Source organism: Spinacia oleracea, chromosome 4, assembly GCF_020520425.1.
Source record: "Spinacia oleracea cultivar Varoflay chromosome 4, BTI_SOV_V1, whole genome shotgun sequence".
NCBI lineage: Eukaryota > Viridiplantae > Streptophyta > Magnoliopsida > Caryophyllales > Amaranthaceae > Spinacia > Spinacia oleracea.
In genome coordinates this window covers 150,619,438-150,635,472 of record NC_079490.1, presented here as the reverse complement: position 1 = coordinate 150,635,472, position 16,035 = coordinate 150,619,438, and the positions used below count along the sequence as shown (strand labels likewise).

The 16,035-nt window shown below is 35.1% G+C and overlaps 2 protein-coding genes and 2 long non-coding RNA genes across 7 annotated transcripts; 3 read left to right on the top strand and 1 right to left on the bottom strand.

Moving 5' to 3' along the window:
* Positions 1–213: 213 nt before the first annotated feature.
* On the bottom strand, positions 214–2,057 carry LOC110783592 (uncharacterized). Its single transcript, XR_002532106.2, has 3 exons — positions 1,917–2,057; positions 1,274–1,336; positions 214–572 (listed from the first exon to the last, which is right to left on the bottom strand). It is a non-coding gene; the product is annotated as an uncharacterized lncRNA (long non-coding RNA).
* Positions 2,058–2,162: 105 nt separating this feature from the next.
* Positions 2,163–7,703, top strand: LOC110783631 (uncharacterized). 4 transcript variants are annotated; one of them, XR_008919728.1, is made up of 6 exons: positions 2,163–2,295; positions 5,249–5,355; positions 5,442–5,541; positions 5,633–5,789; positions 6,487–6,589; positions 7,083–7,703. It is a non-coding gene; the product is annotated as an uncharacterized lncRNA (long non-coding RNA). The 4 variants fall into 4 exon arrangements; XR_008919726.1 differs by having other exon boundaries at positions 2,196–2,322; XR_008919727.1 differs by lacking the exon at positions 2,163–2,295 and adding an exon at positions 3,690–4,208.
* A 4,216-nt stretch (positions 7,704–11,919) lies between these two features.
* LOC130472027 (uncharacterized) lies at positions 11,920–14,124 on the top strand. Its single transcript, XM_056842432.1, has 4 exons — positions 11,920–12,157; positions 12,212–12,850; positions 12,935–13,218; positions 13,468–14,124. Exons 1-4 carry the CDS (start codon positions 11,920–11,922, stop codon positions 14,122–14,124), a joined length of 1,818 nt encoding a protein of 605 aa, XP_056698410.1.
* Positions 14,125–14,196: 72 nt separating this feature from the next.
* LOC110783609 (uncharacterized) lies at positions 14,197–14,718 on the top strand. The gene has a single exon (XM_021987960.1). It carries the CDS (start codon positions 14,197–14,199, stop codon positions 14,716–14,718), a length of 522 nt encoding a protein of 173 aa, XP_021843652.1.
* The last annotated feature ends 1,317 nt before the right edge of the window (positions 14,719–16,035 follow it).

The following is a 16,035-nucleotide window of genomic DNA, read 5'->3' as shown; positions in this document are numbered from 1 at the left end:
AAAATAAGATGTTTGAAGTTGTAATTGACAAATATAGAACTTTATTATTTGTATTTTTAAAATTTTCCTTTTTTTAATAAAGAAATAAAATTAGCTAGTTAACTTCTAACATACTAGTCTTATACGCACGCGATGCGTGCGAAGTTATATAAAAACAATATTATAATATGTAGAAAAATTAAATTAAATTATGATTTATTTGTGACAATATAAAAATGTGGCATAATAAAATACTTGAAAGAAAAGGTAAATTATGTAATTAATAAGGAGTATATTTGTAACGCCCCGACCTCCAATTCAAGTATTAAAGCATACTTAGCAGCGGAATTAACCTAATTCGGTCGGGACATTACTGCCGTAACTCCCTCTTGGGAATTACAAGGCAACACCATAACATAAGCCATTAAATCCTCCAAAATTAACATAATAATCCTTTTATATTCCCAAAGTAAAAGTACATAACTCACTAACAATCTTTAACTAAACTATTAAAACATTAAGCATAAACTAGGTGAATAATATTAAAGTGAAATTCCTCGCCACTACACGTTTCCATCGTTTCCCCGCAGTACCTAAAACAGAAAACAAAACGGTGAGCCGAAGACTCAGTAACGACTATCCTAGCAACGTAAATTCATTTCAATTCATTTTATTTAATAACACAGGGAGAATAGAATAAGTAAAACATTTAATAAGGTCCTTTATTTAATTCATTCATAAATTTTGGGTGCACATGCTAGCCGTGGCAAGTATGACATGGTGGAACGTCTTCCACGATGGACCGCTGTCCATAAAACATGGGGCCTTGGCCCGAAAACATGAGAGCCTTGGCTCAATGGGCGGATGCCCCATGGGTACATGCATGACCGAGAATCGTAACCTGTGAACATATACTGCCAAACGGACTAGGTCTTTCACTTTCCTTTATCATGTTTCGTTTAATTTTACATTTTAGCCTTTTTACTTCAGTTGAAGTAACATGTTTCCTTTGGATCATAAGATCAAACATCCTTTCTTTCATGGTTTCTTATAAACAACATTTTATAAGAAATTCAATCAATCATAATATCATTTTATAAGAAATTCAATCAATCATGAAATAAGGAATAATTCCATCAAATCATATTATAATAAATTATTCAATCAAAACATAATTCATTTCCCGCAATTCAATAAAACATGTCAAAGCATTCGTATCATAAATTCAATCATATTGTCATGATTTTATAAACACATTTAGAAGGGAATTACGGGTACTAGCAATAGCCGTTACCTAAGTCCGCGATTTGCTAGGGATTTTCCTTGGTTTGTTCGTCCTGAGCTCCGAGTCCAGTTTCTTTCAAAATATTAAATCATTGAATTAGTATTAAATCGACAAATAATTTAAAATCAATATTATGAATAATAAATTTTATAAGTAATGGTTTAATAAATAAATATAATTTCACAATTTAATGAAAATATTATTAAATGAAATCGTAATATATGTATATATTTTATAAATCGATTTACATGAAAATATTATATAAATTCAGTTTTTGTTAAATAAAGCCAATAATTATTTTGTTAAAAAATTTAACATAAATTATACTCTCTTTCTTGAAAATAAATAATAATAGTCAGATTATAAACGAAAATTAAAATACTTATTTTTTTAACTTAACATGTTAATAATAAGACTAAATTATTTACGATGAAATAATGTAGAAATTTTGAATACTATACTTTAGCATATGTATTTATAAAACATGTACGTAGATAACTAGGTGGTGTTTTCCAAACTAAGATATATAGTATACATCATCAAACTAAGTCAAAGATTCCAAAAACTAGGAAATGGGTAATTAAAGCTTATTTAAATATAAAAATAAAATAGAATAAAGGGGAATAAAAAGGTGGAAGTTAATTGGTCTTACCAAAGTTTCCAAAGGAAACTGATTTCCTTAGAAACTGAATAGCCGCAGGGGCACGAAAAGGGGGAGTCAAAAGGTAGGAGGAAGGAGAGGACTGCAGCTCGGCCCGGGTGGTGTGACGGTACGCCGGCCAGGCAGACGCCGGAAGGTGGCGCTGCTGGCCGCTGGCCGCTGGCTGCTGGGCGCGGAGGAGAGCAGGGAAGGGAGAGCGAGAGGAGGGAATGACGGGGTGCGGTGGTGGGTGCAAAGGCGGAGGAGAAGGGGAAGCTCGCCGGTGATGGAGGGGCGGCGGTTTCAGGAGGTGGTGGTGCAGTTTGGTGGTCGAAGGTGGTGATGCTCGTGGTGGTTACAAGTGGTGGTGGCTCGAACAAGGGCAAGGGAGGTGAGCTAATATCATTAATTTTTAATGGTGAGTATGGAATTGAAATTAGAATTGAAATTGGAATTGCTTGTTATTGTTGATTTGGGTTTGATTTCTTTCTCATTTTGTGCCTAGTTGGGAGAGGTAGTATAGTGTGAATTGGTGTTCCTTGACGTAAGGCGTAATCTCAATTGAGATTGTTTATGTTGACAAATGTGAAGAAAAGTCTGGGATTTTTGATGACTAAGGGAAGCTCTACAAGATACGTGGATGCAATTGAAAAATGGTTGAGACATCTGTAAAGGAACTTTGACTTCCATGGCAAAGGTTGCGTGAAGAAGGAGGAGGAAAGAAAACTGATTTTTCGCTCATTTAGGTGAATAAGGGTATCTTGGTAATTTGTGAATTGTTGGAAAAAAAAATAAAAATTCAGAATTTTACTCTCTAATTAAGCTTAAAGAAAACTCAAAAATAATTATAATTTAAATCATAAGTACATTACTAATTGAATTACAAAACTAAAAGAAATATTTTATAATTAAATTTTCGAGTTACTTAAAATCATTGTTAATGAAATTAACGTTTGGAATTAAGATTTAAAACGAATTTAAGCTAGTAAAAATTATTATGCGTAATAAATCGAGTTTGAAAAATTCAGGATATTACAATATTTGACTGTGATTAAGTACTTGATTGTGACGTTCTTTTTTACTTTTGACTTTTTTTTCTACCGTGATTAAATCTGATTGACTAACTATTTTTCTATAATCCCTTTTTATTTTATTTTTCAATTAATGTTAATATAATTGGTAAGTAGTATTAAATTTGATTGACTATTAGACTTTCTTAATTGGTGATTTGCATTAAATAATTCGTTTTTAAATTAATTAAATTCAATGCCATAAAACAATCAACTTTTTTAATTAATTCAATTTGATATGAAATTATGGAGGGTATTTTAGACTATTTTATAGGGGACATCAAAAGTGTATTTACAAAAAAAAAACTCAAGAGTTCCTTTATATAATAGAGATTATTATAAATTAAAGTCAATGTCCTACGTAAGTATTACTCCTTCTAGGGTTTTTTTATTTTTTTTAAATATAATGCAACACTTTGTCTTTTACACTATTCATATACTAAGATTGACTTTATCAATATATAAAAATCAAATATTATTATGTAAAATGATGTTTGATTAGTCACAAATCACGATAAATATTTTCATAAAATCAATTTTTTTTATCATTTTTTAGAAAGAGAAAATTAGAGATATTCAATAGTCAAATTATGCTTTGGCAAGTATATTGATCCAAAAGATGTATTTGAAAAAAATAAAAAATAAAAAATCTAATATATATATATATATATATATATATATATATATATATATATATAATCGGGATCTGGTGAGAACCACCCCTTAAGATAAGAACTGAGAACTTATCTCAGCCGTCAATCAAACCAATCCAACGGCCGAAGATCTACCCGAAAAAACGAAAATAGTAAGGGTAGATTAGTAATTTACCCGGGTTGAATGACCTTCCCCAACTCCCCCAATTTTCAGAATTTCTTTCTCTCTCTTCCCCCCTCCTCTCATGTAAACGCGCTCTCTCTCTCCCTCCTCCTCCTTTCTCATATTCTCTTCTTCTAATTTCAACGATATTTGTTCTACCTTTGATTCTGGGTTTTATTTTTCAATTTCTTTTGTTGCTCAGGTGATTGTTCTTGTAATTTTTTTTTTCGAACATGTTAAATTAGGTTTTCTTGTTTGTTGATTATGTATTTACTTTTTCTGATCTTATGTTTACTTTTTGTGGATGTTGTGTTTACTTTTGATGATATTGTGTTTACTTTTGCTGATAATGTCTTTATATTTTCGATTGCTCTAATTCATTCACCTTCTTTGCGATTATCCTCTTTCAATTCGCCAGGTACGTATTCAAGTTTTCAATTTTGTGTCATTTATCGCTATTTTGATTCCTTCGCAATTGTTGAAGTTAGGGTTTCAAGAATTCTTTGTTTCAACGTTTTAAGTTGCGATTTGATTACTAAAATTAGGGATTTTCAAATTTTAGTAATCAATTTTTTGATAGAAAATGAGTATTTGGACCTACTAATCCATTATTCTTCCAGTCATGAGCTAGTCGAGTGCTTGGCTGGTTTGTGCTACTAGGTAAGTGTTTGCAGGCTGCTTAGATTTAATCAAAGAAGTGAATTAGTAGTCTCGTTTTCTTTTGTTTTTTACTGAACTAGTGTTGTTCTATTTGTAGTTTATTAGTTGTGTTTCTTTTGTTTACAAAGTGCGATATTGTATGCTATTTATCACAAGTCATCTTTCCTGCAATTTGGAGTTGAAGATTGCGGTCTATGATCCGAGGCAAAACACCAGTTGTTGTGTTGTTGATATATGTTATAGTCAGACAGTTGGTAACTGGCTAGGTCAACACTGGTGAACATGGCCCTTGTTGCTGATGTCTGATTCTGTTCAGTTCATGGTCAATTTGAGCTATTAGGTTTTAAGAAAATATTTAAGAAAAAAATTACAATTGAAGTTTTATTATTATCTGTTTACTTTTAGTCTACTTTAAGAGGAAGTTAATCTATTTTTAGAGGGATTTAGTCTACTTTTAGAGGGAGTTAATCTACTTTTAAAGGGATTTAGTCGTACAATATCTTAGCTTGTAGAATAACCACCATCTGATGTCTCTACTGCAAATAACCACCGCCCTTTGAGGTTAACATTTATCCCTACTAGATTTTTTTCCCAATTGTTCTTAATTTTTTTTACAACAGATGATTTGTGTAAATAATAGCTGGAAAAACTTGTAAGAAGATATCAAGAATTTGAATTTTTCCATCTGATGCTTTCATCTAGAATTTGTCGTCCAAATCATTCTATACTTGTGTTTACATATCATATAACAATATTAGCTACATAAGCCTTTAATCTCGTATTGTCCTCCTTTTGCAGTGAAGAAGAAGATGAGACTAGTCTCTATTTTGGTGATGGAATGAGTTAGACCCTCCATCGCGTCCTGCTGATTCAAGACTTCCTTTTGAGTATTGCTATGATATGAGGTTAGACTTGATGTGTTAGGTTAATTTAAACTTCCACAATGTATCTCATGTTCTGACCTTCTGTTATTTTCCTACAAAATCGGCAGACCTGATGCAAATACAAATTTAGTACCCACTGTGATTCTTTCTTTGAAAGGAGTTGGCTAGTTTAGGGTTTATGATCCCATCATTGTCATTTCAACCCAGGTGGGAAGCTAATTTTCTCTTTATAAGCCATACATGTAACAAGCTAAATTCAACTATTAACTAAGTGCATTTTTTATGCTTTTGAACGCAGATTGAACTGGTATATTGTCTTGCTCTGGTCACGGATTACCGTCACGGATTACTCTGTATTTGAGTGACTACCTTGATTTCAGATCCAATTATCTCATACACTCCGTATTGCTTAAATTTGAGCCGGATAGAGAACCCATACTAGATCATCAAATACGGTATGCTTAAAATTTACGATATAATGTTTATCTATTTTATTAATGATAAAAAATTGTCTGTTTAATAAAAATTATACCTTTAAAATCTGTATTCGTATAAAACTAACTGTGTAATCCTTAAAATTTAGCGGCAACAGCCTTTGAAAACAGGGACTAGTCTCTATTTTGCCGATGGAATGAGTTAGACCCTCCATCTGAAGAGGAAAAGCTGAGAAGAAAAATAGTATTTAGGATTTACCAGCACAAAAGAAACCCATTTTTAGATCATCCAGAGTATGCTAATCTGATATAGACACAAGTCAGAAAAGTTTTTCTAACACCTTGAAGTTGTGGTCATCCATCCAGCAACTAGGACTCTGGAAAACATAACACTGATACTGTTGCATTGCGCGCTTGTACGGGTACAGTAACTGTCATATCCGAGCTTGTAGAATAACCACCATTTGATGCCTCTACTGCAAAAAAACCACCTCCCTTTGAGGTTATCACAGGAGGGTATGGCAGATTGGAAGCCATGATGTAGATAGAAAGAGGAGAATCTAGATCAATAAAATTATTCCATGGCTTGTAGTTAAACTATGTGTTTTTTGTTCCTGTTAGGCTTGTAGTTTATTTCTAGTGTGATGCTTTTATTTTTGCTTGACTTCTCAATTATATGGTCTGATTTGTTTTCGTTTGGTTCTGCAATCCTGCTTAGGTATGTTGTGGATCACAGTATTGTTCAAATTCTCCTCTGATGCTACTGTTAAAGGTTTGACAGGCTTGAGGGTTATTGATCAGTAGATCAGTCTAGTAATAAGGTAAGTCTGCAACCCGTTTGCTACTAATTTGTTGCTGCAGTCCTATATATTATCCTCTGGTGTTATTTACTTTTCGTTTAAAAACCTTTACTCTGAATTATTTCGATTTATTTTTTTTGGTTTTTACTTTAATTTTATTTAACTAGCCTACTAGCTCAATTGGTAGAGCATTAAATGATGTGGATTCGAATCCCACGTAGGCTCGTGTTTACTTTTTGTATTATTTTATTTACTTTTAATTGAAAAACCTTTACTTTAACCTATATACTCCAATAATCGGAATTTTCTAGATTTCTATTTTTTTTTACTTTTTGTATTGTTTTATTTACTTTTAAGTTAAAAACCTTTACTTTGACATTCGACAATATATTTCTTTCTTCTAGTTTGTTTCATATTGTAGAGATATGAAAGTCTTGCTCGATCATTTTCCACTTTGAATTATTTGACCATGTCTCACCTCTTCTTTTAATGTGAGTTTACTTCTGAAATTTAGTGCAAGATTCTGTTTCGTTGGGTGCTAGCAGACAGATTCAGGCCTTTAAGGAGGAAGTGAAATTTAGCTCAAGCTTGCAGGCAGAAACAAATAAAACAGAAGCTTTATGGTGTTTGTTTTGCTGAAACCATATATGCCTTATTGACTTTGCAAAAGAGTAGAATTTTTCAGGCTCGCAAGGAGAACCAACAAACTGTTGTCAGGAGCATTTTGTTTAATGTGGCGTGCAGATGCTCCGAAAAAATGAGAAGGTTTCTTATCGTTTGAACACTAATGTTTTTTTCCCCGTAAGCTCTTGTGTTTTGTTTTGTTGTTTTGGTGAAGCAATGTTTCAGTTGGGGTTTTGCTTCTAAGATTTTTAGATTTTTTTGAGTTATTATGATTTACTTTTGAGATACTTTGATTTACTTTTGAGTTTCTTTTGTTTACTTTTGAGTTTTTCTAAAATGTACTTATAGGGACAGTAGGAGAGTAACTAGTAGTAAGAAAACTGAGTAAGCTCTGGAGTCTGTGCAAAGTCTATGGTTTGATTTACTTGTCTCGGTTACACTATGTTGTTGCAAGACATTTTTGTACTTGAAGATAAAATTGAAGGATTAAATACAAATAGGGTGAAGAAAATCTTCTTTCATTTCGCCTTTTAGAGACAACCTATGTAGGAATCGAACCTACATCCCCTATGCATCTGCATAGTGCTCTACCATTTGAGCTAATAGGTTTAAGGAGAATTGAGATAAGTGATAGGTCTTCCTTGCATTTGCATTCGTTAGCACCTTCTGCTACTCCATATTTCCACGAATAAACCAACACGATAAGCATAGTGTGAAGAAACTCTTAGCTAAAACATCAAAGTCACTTGATTTCCCTCACATCTCATGATCATTTATGAGCAGCACAAACTCCCAAGAAGAGTAAGATCCTATTCAGAAGCTGTCCATTTTTCTCATTTACTTTTTAATCAGTTCTGTTTACTTTTATGAATTAGTTATCTACTTTAAACACCTGAACCCTGCAGTCAGACCCAACAATAAAGCAGCTGAAATGCAGCAACAAAGCATACAATAGCATCATTTGAGTCTGCATCACTCTCAATTAACTACGCAAGCAGGATCTCAAGCAAGCCTTTGTAACAACAATCTACAGAAGCAACAAAAAACCCGTAAAGACATGATCAACTAGCAGCAAGTATCAAAGCATGCACCTAAACTACAGTCAGAGATCAAACACACATCCACACTTCATAAAACCAGTTGAAATCATCATCCTTCTACTTGTCATTAATTTGTTTTTGAATTATTTAGTTTACTTTTAGAGAGATTTCGTTTACTTTAAGTGAGATTTCGTTTACTTTCAGAATTATTATTCCAACTCAAAGTATGATGACCTAGCCTAAATAGGAAATTAGGAAGAACTAAAATTTCTAATTCCTCCAATATTTTAACCAGAAGAACTGCAAAAGCAGATTAAGACCAACAACTGGTTTGCAAGCGGTCATAACAAAATTATATCAGGCTCTAGACAAGGCAGTTTTCCCACCCACCCTACCATATCACAGTATGACCAATCAATCTAAGTAATTGTAGCACACACGCTCCCAATGAATATATTCCCGACGACAACAAATTTTGGAGCAACCATTCCTAGTGCATGTGTCGAAGGCAGCAGTAATAACCAGCAAGACAACTATCCACTTGATCGAATAGTAAATTCCATGTAAAACCAATAGAAATGTGAGGATTAAGGTGTTTACAACCACTGCCAGACTCAAACCAGCAGAGAAGATTCCCCAAACTTTAGTACAAAAACACTGCAAAGAACTTAACAATTCCGGCAGGACCTTATCATTTGTAATTTACTTCTACGTCTAACTTATTTACTTTTACCAAATATCTATCTACTTTTTTAAATTGGAGAAAAAAACTTTACGAACACCAAATCAACACCAAATTTATGGCCCTGTACAGCCTCCATCTTAGATGAGAGGAAATAAGTATGAGTTATGAGTTATGACTCTTAATTAAAGGGCATCAACAAGTTACATTAGGCTCATATAATTGTTACATATCTAAGTCATTGGTTGTTTACACACTATCCTTGAACTAGATCAATTTTTTACCCTAAAAGATGACTAGAAAAGATTTATGACAGTAACACGAATGACACATACCATCGCTTAGCTGAGCCTGCCAACAACTCTGAACCCAATCCTAATATTTTTGTTCTAAGCCACTGACACTTATAAAACTACAGTCATAACTGTTGTTGGCCTGCTGCTAAGCACATACACACCAAGCTGACAAAATCTGTACTCCAAACTCAAACCAGAAAAAGGAAAAAAAAACATTACTCCCAGCCTACAAACACTACACATTGGTTTTCAGACCTGAAAACCAGATTACATCCACCTCCTTCCATTTATCAACTTTTAGAGAGGTTTAATTTACATTTATAGAGATCTAGTTTACTTTTGGATAGTTTAAGCAACATTTACCTCATCCAATTAAGCTCAAATAAAATTAGCAATGAGAATTGAACTAAAATAGCAACACTTTCTGATGTTGGTCCCAAAATCACAGCAGACAGGAAACAAGAACATTATTCATGAATGAATTCTAGTCTAATTTTTAACCAAAAATAACCTAAAATGCCTAGAACATAAATTACAACTAAATTGGGGGAGAATTCTCCAGAAATTTGAAGAGCTACGTTGTGCTAAGAATTTGAACAAAAAATCGCAATGAAATAATTAAATAAACACAGAATAATACTATAATTGAAACCGCAATGAATTTGTAACTAAATCGCATTGAAAACAAAGTTGATTTCGAAAAAATTACCTTAATTTATGCAGATTTTACTTCGAATTCAGCATAAGTTACATTTGCAGTTGAATTCGTACCAAAACCTTGAAGAATTCCCAAATTCAGCCTGAAATTAATACAATTATATACACTAGAGTTGTGGAAATTGATAACTCTAAACCAATAATCTTCCATTGGTGCTAAAATTGGGTAGAAAGTTGCGAAGACGAAGAGCTTGCATTTCGCAGAGAGAGAGTGTGAGATAAATTTTGGAAGGAGGAGAGAGAAACACGCGTGTTTTGTTTCACAGGGAGTAGGATTGTTTTGAGTTTTGATCTCATCCGTTTGTTTTGTTTTAATCCAACGGTTATTAAAGGTTCTCATTGTAAGGAGGTTCTCATCTTAAGAGAGGTTCTCACCAGAACCTGATCCTATATATATATATATATATATATATATATATATATATATATATATATATATATAAAGGAGGCATATTTGCTGAATTATTAGAGCGCCATGTAGGATTACTAATGGTTTCGATCAATGAAAAATAAGATTAATGAAAAATAATATTTTCAATTTATTTTTGAATTAAAAAAATTGAGTGCCACATATATAATTAAATAGGTGCCACGTAGATATTTTAATTAATTAATTATTAATACATACAACTCCATCTAAAATCAAACACTCTAATAATTAAAAAATATATCTAAAATAAAATTCATCCAAAATCAAACACTAATCTAAAATAAAATAAAATTCGATCCAAAATCAAACATTAATCCAAAATTAGAGCGCCACGTAGGAAATATAATGGTTTCGGCCAATGAAAAATAAGATTTCAAATTTAATTTTGAATTATAAAAAGTCAAGTGTCACATAGTTAAATAATTAAATGCCACGTAGATATTTTTATTAATTAATTGTTAATATTACGCATATACAATTTCATCCAAAATCAAACACTCTCATAATTAAATAATAAATCTAAAATGAAATACAATCAAAAATCAAAAATTAATCTAATCTAATATATAAAATTGGTATATATAAGAGTTTTATTTTAACTTAACAATTTAATAAAATCCGATGCTAAAATCTAGTACTCCCTCCGTCTCTTTTTGTTTTTTACGTTTGGTATTTTTCACGCGTTTTAACGAATAATTAATTTGCATCGAGATTACTCAATTTTTTTTAAACAAGATAAATTACCTTTATTTATAATGATTTCATTTTTATCAAAATTTTGATATTGGGAAATGAGAAAAATTTTATGTCCCAATGAAAAAGTGTGAGAGATTAAATGACCCAATGAATTTAATTGGTTAAAATAATAATTGGACACAAATTTTGATAGAATACTAAGTTATTTATGTGATAATATAAAAGAAAATGTAAAGAACATTTTGAAATACCAAAAAAGGAAAACGTAAAAAACAAAAAGAGACGGATGGAGTAAATAAATAAAAGCAGAAGAAGTATGTCGTTCCCCGAATTACATAAAAGTTGGATTAAACTCTCACATTCCAGAAGTTGGATTTCGCATGAATGCATGATGTATATCGTCACTCTTCAGGGAGCTATCAAATAAGATTGTTATTTTAAGTCTCAACATGTCTAAAGTGAAATTAGCTTTTACCCAATACGACGTACGGAGTACAAGGTTATTTTTATAATTATAGCAACCTATTATAATTAGATTAATTATGCAAAATTGGGATTAGAGCTTTCCCAAAAAAATTAAAGCATTAAAAAAAACAAAACAAAACAAACAAACAGACAGTTGTCTAGTTTTTTTATTGTTTTTTTACGGATGGTCAAGACAAATATGACAAAAATTAGGTTTTCAAAGTTCCATTGCCGGCGGGCACCAACCGCTGATTAGGAGAAGATATCTAAGAGCAGTGGGTGTGGGTGACGTTAGAAGCAAGATTGCGGAGTGCACAAATAGGCTTCGGGGATGGAGTTCCAAAAGAATCATTGAGTTCAGGTCTGAAATAGAGAAAAGGAGGGGGAGAATCAAACTTCTAATGAATGCCCCGCCATCAGAGGAAGTCATTGAGGAGATACGGGTCGTGGATGGGGAAATAGATGGGAGGAAGTGTTTTGGGCACAAAGAAGTAGGCAAGATTGGCTCAAGGATGGAGATAAAAATACAGCATTCTTCCATAAAAGGCCGAACAACGGAGACAAAGGAATACCATAAGGGGTGTGTTCGACGAAGGGGGTACTTGGAGGGAGGAGGAGGCGGAGGTGGAGGCTGTTTTTGTGAGCTATTTTAAAGCTTTGTTTACTTCTGGTGGGAGTGTTGACATGGAGCAGGTCATCAACACGGTGGACAGCAGGGTTACGGGAGAAATGAACACGTTTTGACAGCAACATACACGGAGGAAGAGGTAAAGGTAGCCTTGAAACAGATGCATCCGACCAAGGCACCTGGGCCGGATGGGATGCCCGCATTATTCTACAAAAAATTCTGGGCAGTGGTGGGTGATGATACAATTGCATATGTACTCGACATTCTTAATAATGGGGCAGAAATTGGGCCAATAAACCAAACCCATATTGTTCTTATCCCGAAAAAGAAGGTGTGTGAGTCAACTAATGATTACCGACCGATTAGCTTGTGCAACGTCCTTTACAAGTTAGTCTCAAAAGTAATCTCCAACAGGCTCAAGCTCGTTCTTCCCCATGTAATTAGCGAGGCACATAGTGCTTTTGTCCCGTGTCGGCTAATCACGGATAATGTTCTTGTTGCGTATGAAATGTTCCATTATCCCAGGAAAAAGAAAAAGGGCGTGAAGGGGCATATGGCTATGAAACTAGATATGAGCAAGGCATACGACAGAGTGGAATGGGAATTTGTAGAGGGAATAATGCTGAAGCTGGGGTTTGACAGATCCTTTGTTACACTCGTGATGCGGTGTATCTCCTCAATATCTTACTCCATTCTCTTCAACGGTTTCCCGACGGCCAGATTTTCACCAAGCCGGGGTCTTAGATAGGGACACCCAATCTCACCTTTCCTATTCTTATTATGTGCAGAGGGACTTTCGTCCTTACTCCAAGATGCAGAGAAACGGAAGGTAATTCATGGTATTAAGATAAGCAGGAATGTGCAACCCATATCATACCTCTTTTTCGCAGATGACAGCCTCCTATTTACAAGAGCATGCGAGACAAAAGCAGATACCATATTGGACATCCTTACTTCTTATAAACTTGCTTCGGGCCAGAAGATTAATTTGGAAAAATCGGAGGTCTCCTTCAGCCGAAATGTGAGCATCGATACGCAGAATATGCTTCAGATGAAGTTGAACTTTACGGCGGTAAGTGAGCACAAAAAATATCTTGGGCTTCCAACCTATATTGGAAGATCTAAGAAGGTGGTTTTCCATGTAATCCAGGACCGAGTGAGGAAAAAGATCAAGGGGTGGAAAGAAAGGTACCTATCTAGAGCGGGTCGCGAAGTGCTTTTGAAGTCCATAGCCCAAGCAATCCCTACCTATGCAATGCAATGTTTTAAGCTACCGGAAAGCATCCTAAACAACCTAAACTCCATGTGTCGGAACTTTTAGTGGGGGCAAAAAGGTGAGGAAAGGAAGCTCTCCCTCATAATCTGGGAAAGATTGTGCAAATCGAAAGACTCGGGAGGAGTAGGCCTAAGAGACCTTAGAGCCTTCAATATCGCTCTTCTGGCAAAGCAATGTTGGCGAATCATCAACTATCTGAACTCCCTGGCAGCAATGGTGCTAAAGGGGAAGTATTTCCCTCGAACATCTTTCTGGGAGGCAACTGTTCCCCCACACGCCAGTTTTACTTGGCGTTTCATTTTGTCTGCTAGGGATTTGGTGAAGAGTGGCACGAAGTGGATTCTGGGTAACGGTAGGGCTATACGCTTCTGGTCAGACTCATGGGTCGAAGGGCTGCCAGGGGGTCGAATTGTAACCCCTCCAGTGACCATTGAAATGGCCGCTATGTGTGTGGCTGATATGAGGAGTAGTGATGGTGCGGGCTGGGATGCAGCACAACTCGAAGCCCTTCTAACAGAACAAGAAGCTGAAGCGGTGAAGAGTATGAATATGTCAGAGAGTGGGCAACCTGACATTCTTTGTTGGTCTCACACGAAGAACGGGGAGTTCACAGTTAGAAGTGCGTACCATAGCCACATTACTCGTATGAAAGGTGATGATAGCACATCAGCTACTAGTGCAAACAATATACTATGGAGGTGAATCTGGAAAGAGAATGTACCAGAGAGAGTTAAGCACCTAGTGTGGAGAGCTGCGATGAATGGGCTCCCAACCATGGATACCTTAGTGAGGAGAGGAATGGGGGTCGACCAAGGATGCCCGAGGTGTGGAGAGGCTCCAGAAACAACTGTCCATATGGCTCTACTATGTGAGGGAAGTAAGCTCCTGTGGAAGCTTAGCCCTACTCGAATGAAGGTACAAGAGTGGGAGGGGAGCTTCAAGGAGTGGTGCGAAGAGTACATCAAGCACTGTAAAAGGGAGAGGGCATGGGAAATAACTATGATGATCATTTGGCAAGTGTGGAATGTTCGTAACAAATGGGTGTTTGGTAGGAAATTGGATGACCCTGCACTAGCCTGCAAGCGTAGTATGTTGCTACTGGGAGAGCACGAGGCAGCAAAGATTAGGGAAGTAGACTCACTAGCTGTGGGTGATCAGCCCAACCCATCTTGGAAACCTCCAACAAGAGCCATGTACAAGCTTAATACGGACGCGGCAATGCCAACAAACGGAGGTGTGGGCCTTGGTATGGTTGTTCGTGATGGAGTAGGGGATATAATGATGTGTGCTGGATAGAGGGTGAACTCAAGAATGTCAATAATACAAGCAGAGGCAGAGGGGGTGAAATTCGGGCTGAAGTATGCATATGATGCGGGCCTTCGTTTGATTGAAGTGGAAACAGACAGCATGACGCTTGCTGCAATGCTACAAGCTAGGAGAAAGGAGAACTCGACTACGCAAGTCATTGTTCATGACATCCTATCACTAGCTAAATCTTTTGCTACTTGTATTTTTAATCATGCACGTAGATCCTGTAATGTGGTTGCTCATTCCATGGCTAAGAACTCCCTCCTCTATGAGGAAGTCTTAGTGTTTATGGAGGATTGCCCCTCAAACATCTTACCCCTTGTCCTTGCGGACAAGGCAAACATCGAATATATGAGCCACATTTTCCCGTCAAAAAAATGATAAGAGGAGACTCTTAAGCATGCTCTTAATATCTTTCCTATGACACTTAAGCACCAACTCAAAATAAGAGTCTATTTCCAAAAATTGTGGAAATGGACTAACTCTTAACACTAACTCTTATTCTCTCTTACCCTATTTTTTTATTGTATTTTCATGCAAAAAAAATGACGTGGCAATAGCTCTTATCTCATAATTTTATTTTACAAAATCTAATTAAGAGCTTACAATTTCTCACCTAAGAACTATCTCTTATTTTTCTCTCTCCTTAAAAGTCCCTTAAGAGACTCTCCTTATTCATGCTCTAACGCATGTTGGTTTGTCTTACACATGAGACATTTGTTTGGCTCTTTCCTTGAGGCAGAAATTTTTGGCTCATACGCCAAGCCATAAATTATAATTATCCCTCGACCAGTTTATTAATTATATATGTTTTATTTTGTTGGTGCAGATCGAGGGGGAAAATCAATAATTATATATGTTAACATATATTTGTTGCTATAATAATAAAATAGGAACAAACTTGTCTCGATTTTGCGAATAGTCGGATGAACATACAATTGTTGCGCGGTAAAATACCATTGTACATCCTAAAATTAAGATGATTCTGCACTACTTCCCGATATATTAAGCGGTTGCCCTCCAAGATCAACACAACTCCAAATTTGTGTGCACTCACAAATGCGAATGGAGTCGGGATATTTTCCCAATAATAAGAAGATAGTTTAGAGATAAAACATGGAAGATTTCGTATTTGTGATTTTCTGTGTGAGTGGATTTCTATCATGTGGCTGAACAGCAACTTGATTAATATATCAAGTTATGTGAACTCCAACCATCAAAAACGACAATGCAAAATTCTTATGTGAAGGAGCCCGAACAGAAGTAGGTAATGGTAGCACAACCCTTTTCCGGGATCACATTTGG

Excerpts from the sequence above, each read along its gene's own strand:
- LOC130472027 (XM_056842432.1), top strand. The coding sequence starts at position 11,920 with ATGAATGCCCCGCCATCAGAGGAAGTCATTGAGGAGATACGGGTCGTG. Across the intron at positions 12,158-12,211 it reads CGGAGGTGGAGGCTGTTTTT|GTCATCAACACGGTGGACAG; the intron begins GTGAGCTATTTT and ends GACATGGAGCAG. Across the intron at positions 13,219-13,467 it reads TGAAGTTGAACTTTACGGCG|TGGGGGCAAAAAGGTGAGGA; the intron begins GTAAGTGAGCAC and ends CGGAACTTTTAG.
- LOC110783609 (XM_021987960.1), top strand. The coding sequence starts at position 14,197 with ATGGATACCTTAGTGAGGAGAGGAATGGGGGTCGACCAAGGATGCCCG.